Source organism: Oryza glaberrima, chromosome 2 (genome assembly GCF_000147395.1).
Source record: "Oryza glaberrima chromosome 2, OglaRS2, whole genome shotgun sequence".
Taxonomy (NCBI): domain Eukaryota; kingdom Viridiplantae; phylum Streptophyta; class Magnoliopsida; order Poales; family Poaceae; genus Oryza; species Oryza glaberrima.
Genome location: NC_068327.1, coordinates 10813104 through 10824141, shown reverse-complemented (window position 1 = coordinate 10824141; position 11038 = coordinate 10813104). Strand labels below are relative to the sequence as shown.

Here is an 11038-nt window from a genome sequence, read left to right as displayed (position 1 = left end):
GGGAGAGGAGTGGCGGAGAAAAAGAGAGAGGGGAGGGGAGAGGAGAGAAAGTGGGGGAAATTTTAAAGTGGGTAGGAGGGAAAAGATGGAGCGAGTATTTTCGCATGCAGCTCTCTTAATAGGTCCGCACAGGAAAATTGGCTCATTTTCGCGTGCGGTCCTCTTAAATGGACCGCACACAAAAATGAGCCGATTTTCCCAGATGCGACGAGTTACCGTCCGCACGCAATCTGAAGGTCCCTGTCCAGGAAAATCATTTCTGTGGCAGTGAATATTATGTAGCTGTAAGATTGTTACACGTGCGATCACTGGATGTATGGCCATACGATGGCATATTGGCATATATCATAATATTGCATGTTTAAGATATTCACCCATTCAGCTATTCAGCACAAAAGAACCTGTGGTTGTTGCCTGCAGTCGGTGATCAAGCTAAGTCGATGATGTTCTTTTGTGCTGGATAGGTTAGCTTAATTGCGTTCATGACACACGAGATGCAATATTATCTGGACGATGACAAGTAGCATCGGAACACAGAGAAAGACGAGACGTGATGGACGAATGTCGCACCGTACTTTTTCAAAAACCCTCACATTCTCTAGGTTGTAGGATCACAATTACAATGGATTCTAGGGACCTATTTTCCCAACTACCTGTGCAAGCCAGCAAGCAAGAATTCCAGCAGCCTGATGATCAAGTTAACACAGCACATCAGCTATTGTGCACGCTATAATAAAATGCACCATTAGCAGATTTATGTTTTTTTGGTTTCCAACAAGCTAGTTTAATTGGGATATATCATAGCAACAGGGTTGTAATGTGTTACTCCCTCCGTCCCATAATATAAGAGATTTTAGGTGGATATGACACATTCTGTCTCTGTCTGTACAGATTCATTGTGCTAGGATGCGTCATATCCACCCAAAATCCCTTATATTATGGGACGGAGGGAGTATCATTTATCATAGCATCGAGGGAGTAATGCATATGTCTTCACTGATCACTTTTCGAGCTAAACACTACCAAAAACCGGACTAGCTCTGACGGTCGTCATTGATTTTACTAACGTGCACGGGGAAATTCAATTTTCCATGACGCACTTATCTCAAGGTCAGAAAATTAATTTCCTTGATGTGGATACACCACTCGTCACAATAATTATATTTGATTATTCTGACATGGACAAGGCTGTCGGTGGAAATAATGGATTCACGGTGGCAGTTGCAGCTAATTTCGGTCGTTTGAACCAAATGGTGGGAGTGCCAAAAAAAATTGGTCGCTTCACAACACACGCAATTTCGCTGACATGAATGGACCATCAGTAAATTTGCATGCTAATAAAAGATGGAGAGAAAATTATTAAATGGAGACGTAGTGTACGTCGATGGTAAACAGAAATGTGCAATTTTCACGGAGAGGCGATCATGGGGCGTCCTTGGAGGGGCCCTGGTGATCTTGAAGGCTTGATCTTTTCCCTTGGCGATGGCTGATCTCTCCTTTTCAGATGGCAAATTAATATAGAGTACAGAAAATTGAGGTGGAAGTAGCAGCCTCTTTACAAGAATTCAAGAGCACATAAGGCAACTATGTCAACAAGAGCTCGATAATTTGTGCAGACAATCTGATGAACAAAGCTTGAAATCCCTAGATTTTAATAAAACGTAACACGTCGGCTTAGCTGTCCATGAATCACACTTGAGCACACAAGAAAAACAAATCGCAAGATGCTTCAACCTACCACCAGCAACCGAGGGTGTTTGCAGAAATACTGATGATGCATCATCAGTCCGGAGAGAAGCGCCGGCCGCGGAGAGGGTCCTCGACAAGTGCGTGGCTGCTGCCTGCCGGAATCTCACTCACGCGCGCTGCCTGGAAAAAGAGCGACGCGACGGCCGACGGAGATGGTGGGGGACGAGGTGGAGGCGGAGAGCTACATACGCGGCCGGCGCAGGAAGAAGAAGAGCGAGGGAAGCGCGGCCCTCCCCAGGCTGGTTGGTGGCTCCCCCGGCGGTGGCGGCCGCCGGCCGGTCCATGACATCCCCCCGCCCCGGTGGTGGCGAAGAACTGAAGACGGCGGAGAGAGAGAGGAGGAAGCTCGACGGCGGCAACTTTCTTTCCAGCAGAATGGGCCGAAACACAGCGACAAAGGGCTTATTTAGCGGCTTACGGCCATCCACAAGAAAATAAAAAGGAAAAAGTACACCGAAGGTCCCTCAACTTGTCATCGAGTTACAAAATCATCCTTAAACTGCAAAACCGGATACAACGCATCCCCCAACTTACAAAACCAGTGCAAACTAGGTCCCTAAGTGGTTTTCACTCCAGTTTTGTCTAACGTGACAGCTGACTAAGGGTGGGTCCTAGATGCCAGCCTCTACTTCCCCTCCCCTCTCATAATTATAATACTAAATTAGTTTCACCAAATCAATAATTGAATATATTTTCATAATAAATTTGTCTTGGGTTGAAAATGTTACTACTTTTTTCTATAAACTTGATTAAATTTAAAGTAGTTTAATTTTGACCAAAGTCAAAACGTCTTATAACATAAAACGGAGGGAGTATTTACTTAAATTTTTTAGTAAGACGAATAATCAAACATGATGTAAAAAAGTTAACATAGTCATATATTAAAAACAAAGGTAGTAAGTATTATTATTGTTGTTGTTGCTATTAATGAGCTAAGTATTTTAGGGAAAAAATTACTACTAATGGGCTAGGTTCTTGGAATAAAATTTCTTACTTGAAATATACGACTTAGTAGAACTAATACAGAGCATGTAGCGCTCTATTTGAGCTAAGTAGCATGTATTGTAACAACTAAAAAAAATACCAACTTTTAAAAATCAACTTATTTTACTTTTATTTCTTCCAACGCTAGGCTTAGTTGGTTGCCGTGTTTTGATCTTCAGAAAATTCCATATGTGCCCACAAGTTTTTCCTCAATCCCTTCTATACCTTTAAATTTTGCATCATCTCATGTACAGTTGTACCACTGAATTTTTCTTTTTATCCCCTCTTTACCTATTATGTTAGATTTTTATAAAATGAATATATTTCCCTCTCTTATACTTACGTGCAACTTATTTTAAAAACATCAATGTTAATGTGATTTTTTATTTATAATAAAAAATCAAACGGGGTAGAATTATTTAATAGCAAATTTGAAAGAAAAACTAAAATGTGATCTCGATCATCTCTGATCAGTGTATTCCCATCAAATTTGCTATTAAATATGTGAAAAATTAGGAGATCTCGATCATCTCTTCAGTGTATTCCCATCAACCGCTTGAAGTTAAGCGGCGTGGTGAACTGGCGTTCTCCGTCGTAAAATGCAGCTGCTGCCAGCTTAGCGGCCTTCTCCGTGGTGTGCCCCACGTCCCAGAACCAGTACTCCCTCCGGTTCCCACACGGCGCTCCGAACTGCTCATTGCAGGGCCCTTTGCAGCACGCAGCATCAGTGTTCGTAAACCCTGTGTACATACGATGACAAACTAACATTAGGAATGCATCATCATTAAAAAGAAATGCAAGAAGTAAATTGTGACGGTTCACGAATAATCTGACAGATTTTGTCAAGTAATTAAATACCATTAGCCGACGGGTTCATGAAGGTGGCATTGGAGAAGCCGTAGAAATCGGCGACAGAGTAGCGGAGGCCGGGGAGGGAGGAGCTCAGCCCGGCCATGAGAGACCCCAATCCGTCGTTGAACTCCCTCGCGAGGGCGTTCATCCGGTCGTCGCAACCGCCGCCGGGGCTGTGGCTGTGCGGCTGCTCCGTCACCGCCGGCGCGCACCCGATCGGCGGGGCGTTGACGACGCCGAACCTCCTCGCGCCCAGGGCGTGCAGTGGCCGGACGACGAGCTCGCCGTAGGAGGCGACGAGGTGCGGGATGTCGGTCTCGTTGTCGGGCGGCGACGGTGACGGCGAGTCGAGAATGTTGGCGATGCGGTAGAGGTCGGAGGTGCCCGCGGAGATGAGGAAGAGGGATTTGGAGAGAAGCTCGGTTAGCTCGTGCTCGGTCACGGTGCCGTTCAGCTCCTCCACGGTGTTGGAGAAGTATCGCACTTGTCTCGGCAGTGACACTGATTCTGCGTCATCCTGTATGAATGTATGGTGTTTGGGAAAATCAGGCGACTGATAAATAGTAAAATGGCAAATATTTATGGAACATGAGATTCGACTCGTTTTAATTTATCCCATGGAAATATTTCCCAACTATATTGTATTTCTATATAACTCCCAAAAAAATGGTTTGGTTTATGTAAGAAAAGGTATATATGGCTTAGGCTATGTTTGGGAGGAGGAGGGGTCCTCTTTGGCACGCAAAACGAGCATGTATTATTACATAATGAATTAGTATGAACTAATTTATTTTTGAAAAATAGATAAATATGAATTTTTAAAACAACTCTCATATATAATTTTTTTTTCAGAAAAACACACCGTTTAGCAATTTGAAAAGTGTTCACACAAAAAACGAGGGTTGTGAGTTGAAAAAGTTGGAAAAATCCAGTAGAACACGGGTCGAAGGACGGAATGTTTGACTACTTACAAATCTTGTCCAAATAACCGCATATGCTGAAGCATAGTTGATGCCGCTGAAACCCACATCCACTTCGATCAGGCTATTATTAAGCGACAGAAAAGCTGGAGGGCTCATCTCCAACCCCATAGCCTTTGCTGCAACCACACACAAAACAATATCATATTACCATGCATCTCTAGTTGATAGTTTGATAGGAGATGATGTTTGTGTCGAGGGAACGCCCCATCGTTCTGTGCACGTTGTTTAAAACGTCATTTTTTTAAAAAAAAATAGGTAAGCTAGATCAATATATGATATATCACTGCATAAACATAGAACTTTAAATTCAGCTTATATAATTAGAGACAACAAATTTAGCAGTGAATTTTTATGTTCTATTCAGAGTCGAATTTGCTATTTTTGTTTCTATATATATAAATTGAATTTGAACAATGATATATCAACAATCTATTTTTTTTAAGAAACACAATACAAATGCAGACGCTCACAACGTGCACACACTCACGTCTATGAACACACATGCGAACCCTACCGCTATGAGCACCTCCGATCTATTTTGTTAATATTTATTTTGGTGATTATCACGAATCTATTCTGTTAATATTTTTTGATGATTTTTAGGCTATAAGTAAAAATGAAGAGGCACAATGGTGGACACAGGAAAAACTAGTGTTGGGTGTGCCCACACATGTCAATTAAAACTAAATATATAAGTCTTTATGCATACAAATACAAATAAGTTTCAGACGCTTATACATAATTAACAAAAATTGTCATATAGAAGATATAACTGCAACTATGTAATGAAAGATATAAATTAAAGAATTTGTCAAAGTATAGCTAGAATCTGAATTCTTTGGTGATCACTAAAAGTAAACACTAGGCACTGCTCTTGTTCACTTATCTTTGCTCATTCAACTTAATTTAAGAACAGAAATCACAAAATAGTTTAGTTTTCAGTAATTCAGTTTGAGGGAAACTGGGACTGAGAGGAAATTGCAAATATGAATAAGTGGATGATATATAGCAATTGTGCACTTTGTGCTTGTTGAGTAAGGCCCTGTTCTATCCTTCAGCTCCAAACTCCAACTTACTCGTTTTCCATATATAGCACGCTTTTCAAACAGTTAAATGGTGCGTTTTTTTAAAACAAGTTTCTATATAAAAGTTATTATGAAAGCAAATAAATTTATTTCTCAAATTTATAATAGTTAATACTTAATTAATCAGCTTCTCCCGCTTGTCAATACATCATCCTTCTGGCAGTCATCGGCGCTACCCCAAAACCCGTGTCGGCACTCGACAGTTCAGAACGCGCGCTCTCACACATATACTGCTACTTGTTGCTACTCCAGGCTTCCATTCCAAAATACAAGAGATTTTAGGTAGATGTGACAGATCCTAGTACTCTGAATATGGACAGAGAAGCTGTCCAGATTCATAGTACTATAATTTGTCACACATCTACCCAAAATCCCTTATATTTTGAGATAGAGAGTATGACTCTGTTTAACACTTACAACCAGACCTGACCTGCTGTTCTGGCATGTGCCTAATCTGCTATATTGGCCGTGTTTAGTTTCTCCTCTAAATTTTCTTTGACGTATACGGACGCACATTTGAAGTATTAAACGTAAACTCATAACAAAACAAATTATAGATTCCACATATAAACTTCGAGCCGAATTTATTAAGCCTAATTAATCCGTCATTAGCAAATGTTTACTGTAGCACCACATTGTCAAATCATGGTGTAATTAGGCTCAAGATTCGTCTCGCAATTTACATGCAAACTGTGCAATTGGTTTTTTTCCACATTTAATGTTCCATGTATGTGTCCGAACATTTGATGCGACGAACTTTTTAAAAGTTTGAAGAGAACTAAACACAACCATTATCTAGTGGACTTAGGCCATAGTGCTAAGGAGTAGCTGATCCTAATTTTTTTTTCAGATTTCTTGGGTATGCCAGTGCAGTGCACAGCACACCCTTGGGTCCGCTCCCTGAAGATATGTCATATCTAGAGATGAACAGACTTCCCCAATTTGATACTCCTTCTGTCCCATTTTAATTGCAACCATGAGTTTATGTGACCAACTTTAATCGTCTGTCTTATTTGATAAGTCACGCATAGATTAGTATTCATGTTTTATCATCTAATAATAGTAAAAATATTAATCATAAAAAAATCAAATAAGACATACGATCAAAGTTGAATATTGAAAACTCTTGACTGTGCTTAAAATGGGAGGAAGAGATTATAATGAATAATACCACTAGTAGTTAGTACGTATAGCTAGCTAGCTAGGCCACATGCATATAGAGAAAAAGGAAATGAATTTAATTACCAATGAAGTCGGCCATGGTGTAGCCGTTGCTGAACCTGCCGGTGGCATTGCCGCCGGGGAAGTCGATGCCGTAAAAGGGGTGATCGGCGCGGATCGGGTCTCCGGCCTCGGACGACGGCAAGTATTGGTTGTTGCCGACGTCCAGCGCGCCGTCGCCGAATAGGAAGATCGCCGGGACCGACGACCGCTGTGTACCGTTGCAGCCGCCGGCGGCGACGGCACCACCAAGAAGCATCACTTGGAAGGTTAACGCTGCCATCGCAAGGAAAGTGCCCATTGCATCCGATCCACTGGCCATTTTTTACACTTTTCTGCAGTAGCAAGGTGTTGGAGCTGCCCCTATAGCTAGCTAGCTACTTATAAGCACACAAGGTTTCAAGTGCTTCATGCATGCAAGTGTTCATGTTGATCGGCTACTTTATCTATCCTAGCTATATATGGTGGCCTCAAGAGATAATTAAGTCAAGTGTTGAGATGCCAGATGCATATAATGCTTCCTCATCACGCATATATGCATAATATAATGCATCCATGATCCATGCTTGCATAGCTGATCGATGTACATTGCTTCCAAGATAAAAAGAATATCTCCTAAAAACTTGAATGCTAATTAAGTCGACGGCGGTCAACTCAGATCTCTATCTATTATCTCTCTCTATATATATAAAATCTCATGCCTATAGTGTGTATGCATGCTTATATATCCAGTGAAAGGTTCGATTGATGATATGGTCAAGGTCAATTGGTTATGTTTGATTAGTTGTCAGTCAGCCGATGCCGATAGATTCAAGCAATCCAGGACTGCATGCTACGTGTGCGGCTACAATATTGTACGTGTAGCTGTAAGATTATTACACGTGCGATCACCGGATGCATGGCAATACGATGTCATATTCGCATATACTCCCTCCATTTTATAATGGAAGTCAACATATATATATATAAATGTGAGCCATGCTAGAATGACTTACATTATGAAACAGAGGGAGGTTATCATAATAGCATGTTTAAAATGTTCACCCATTCAGCTATTCAGCACAAAAGAACCTATGGTTGTTGCCTGTGGTCGGTGATCAGGAGCTAAGTCGATGATGTTCTTTTGTGCTGGATATGCTAGCTAGCTTGCGTTCATAACACCCGAGATGCAATATCTGGACGATGACAAGCAGCATCCAAACATAGAGGAAGACGAGCCATGATGGACGAGTGTCTTCACTGATCACTGTTCGAGCTAAACACTACCAAAAACCGGACTAGCTCTGACGGTCATTGGTTTTAATTACTAACGGTCAGTGTTCGACAAAGGAAATGGAAATCATGGCCACTGAATATTTTCAGGAAATCTTCACGGTTGACCCGAACCTTGATCATTCTAAGGTGACACGGTTGATTCAACAGAAGGTAACGTCACATATGAATGAGCAGCTGTGTAAGGAGTTCACTGAGGAAGAAATTTCGAACGCCTTATTTCAAATAGGCCCTCTTAAAGCCCCTGGGCCTGACGGTTTCCCCACAAGATTTTATCAGCGCAATTGGGGTACTATGAAGAATGATATTATTGGGGCTGTTAAAAACTTTTTCCATACTGGTATAATGCCGACTGGGGTCAATGAGACGGCGATAGTGCTCATTCCTAAGGTTGATCAGCCCATGGAGCTGCGGGATTTCAGACCGATCAGTTTGTGTAACGTCTTGTATAAGGTGGTATCCAAATGTTTAGTGAACAGACTTCGGCCTCTCCTTGATGATTTGGTGTCAAAAAATCAAAGTGCGTTCATCCTCGGTCACATGATGTCTGACAATGCCCTTCTAGCTTTTGAGTGCTTTCACTTCATCCAGAAGAACAAGAGTCAAGGGAAAGCAGCGTGTGCTTATAAATTGGATCTATCGAAGGCTTATGATCGTGTTGATTGGAAGTTCTTGGAGCAATCAATGTACAGGTTGGGTTTCGCTCATCGGTGGGTAAGCTGGATCATGGAGTGTATTACCACGGTGAGATATACAATCAAATTCAATGGAACCCTACTAGATACATTTGCCCCATCTCGTGGACTCCGTCAAGGCGATCCGTTGTCTTCGTTCCTCTTTCTTTTCGTGGCTGATGGGTTATCTCTGCTGCTGGAAGAGAAAGTTGCTCAGGGCGCTATCTCCCCTGTGCATGTATGTCGGCGGGCGCATGGCATATCCCACCTTCTTTTTGCGGATGATACTCTTTTGTTCATTAAAGCTAATGCTAACGAAGCAAATGTGATTAAGGAGGTGCTGAGTAGCTATGAATCAAGCACAGGGCAGCTCATCAACCCTTACAAATGTTCCATTATGTTTGGAGATGAGTCCCCGGTGGCTGTTCAAGATGAGATCAGGAATATTTTGTAAGTTGCTAAGAATGGGTTCGAGGATAAATACTTGGGATTTCCCACACCGGAGGGCCGAGTGGGCAGAGGAAAGTTTCAGTCTCTTCAGGACAAGATTTGGAAAAGACTGATCCAGTGGGGAGATAACTTCCTCTCAAGCGGAGGGAAGGAGATTATGATCAAAGTAGTGATTCAGGCTATTCCGATGTATGTGATGGGGATCTTTAAACTCCCGGATTCAGTGTGTGATGACTTGACCCGTCTTACACGCAATTTTTGGTGGGGGGCCGAGAATGGAGCTAGGAAAACTCATTGGAGAGCGTGGGACAAAATAACCCGCCCGAAACATGTTGGGGGTTTGGGCTTCAAAGATTACAGGCTCTTCAACCAAGCTCTGTTGGCACGGCAAGCTTGGCGCCTGTTAGATAACCCAAATAGCCTATGTGCCCGTGTGTTAAAAGCAAAGTACTATCCAAATGGGTCGCTAACTGATACATGCTTCAGTGGGAACGCCTCTCCTGGTTGGAGGGGAATTGAGTATGGACTGGAATTGTTGAAGAAAGGTATTATATGGAGAATCGGGAATGGACGCTCGGTCCGCATTTGGAGAGACCCCTGGCTGCCACGGGATCACTCAAGAAGACTGGTGACTCAAAGGAATAATAGCAGGCTGAGATGGGTCAGTGATCTTTTGCTAGAAAATGGCTGTTGGAATGTTACCAGAATTGAACAAACATTCCTTCCCATGGATGTGGACATGATTTTACAGATCCGGCCATCAGCTCGTATTGAAGAGGACTTTGTGGCGTGGCATCTAGACAAACATGGGAAATTTTCAGTTAGGAGTGCTTATCAGCTTGCAGCCTTGTTGTCGCAGGAGGAGGAAAGCTCCAGCTCGTTAGGTATTTCTATGAAGAAGTCATGGGACATGACTTGGAAATGTAATGTTCCAAATAAAGTCAGAGTTTTCGCATGGAAGGTGGCTTCCGACAGTTTGGCAACCATGGCGAACAAGAAAAGAAGGAAGATGGCTTGCTCGGACACCTGTACCATTTGTGGTCTGCGCAGGGAAGACTCGGCACACGCTCTGCTAAAGTGTCCCCATTCCTGTGCGCTTTTGGAAGCAATGGGAGTTACTTTCTGTTCACAATCCGACAATGCTTTCTCTGTAGGGAACCCGCACTGGTTATTTGATCTCTTGGGCAGCTATCCGGCTGACAGCCACACTATGCCTCTGATGGTGTTATGGCGGAATTGGTTCGTCCGAAATGAAATTGTTCATGATAAAGCCGGCTCCACAAATTGAATCCTCAAAGAGATTCTTGGAAGGCTATATTAACTCGCTACTGGAGATTAAGCAGTACCCCCAACCTGATCTAGCCAAAGGTAAACACGTGGTTAGCCTGTACACACCAAAATCCACCAGGGGGCGAAGCGACCAGAACAGCCACGTTGATGCGCAATGGGTTAAACCACAAGGGGGATGGATGAAAATCAACACGGATGGATCGTATGACAGTAAAAATGGCAATGGGGGTGTGGGTGCTGTCCTGAGAGACAGTTCTGGGCGAGTGGTTCTTGCCCTGAGTCGTCATATAGATCGCTGCAGCAGTGCTTTGGAGGCCGAGCTCCTAGCTTGTAAAGAAGGTCTGAGTCTCGCTCTGCAGTACACTCTGTTGCCCTTAGTCCTAGAGACTGACTGCCTAGAGGCTTTGAAGCTGTTGCAGAGCAAGGAGAAGGTGATGTCGCCGGAGGTTTTTATTATCAGAGAGGCCAATTCTCTGCT

The 11038-nt window shown here is 42.8% G+C and overlaps 1 protein-coding gene across 1 annotated transcript; it reads right to left on the bottom strand.

Moving 5' to 3' along the window:
- Positions 1–3236: 3236 nt before the first annotated feature.
- LOC127764658 (GDSL lipase-like) lies at positions 3237–4679 on the bottom strand. The gene is made up of 3 exons (XM_052289562.1): positions 4557–4679; positions 3592–4102; positions 3237–3473 (listed from the first exon to the last, which is right to left on the bottom strand). The coding sequence occupies exons 1-3, from the start codon at positions 4674–4676 to the stop codon at positions 3268–3270; spliced, it is 837 nt and encodes a 278-aa protein (XP_052145522.1). The 5' UTR covers positions 4677–4679; the 3' UTR covers positions 3237–3267.
- Positions 4680–11038: the final 6359 nt, after the last annotated feature.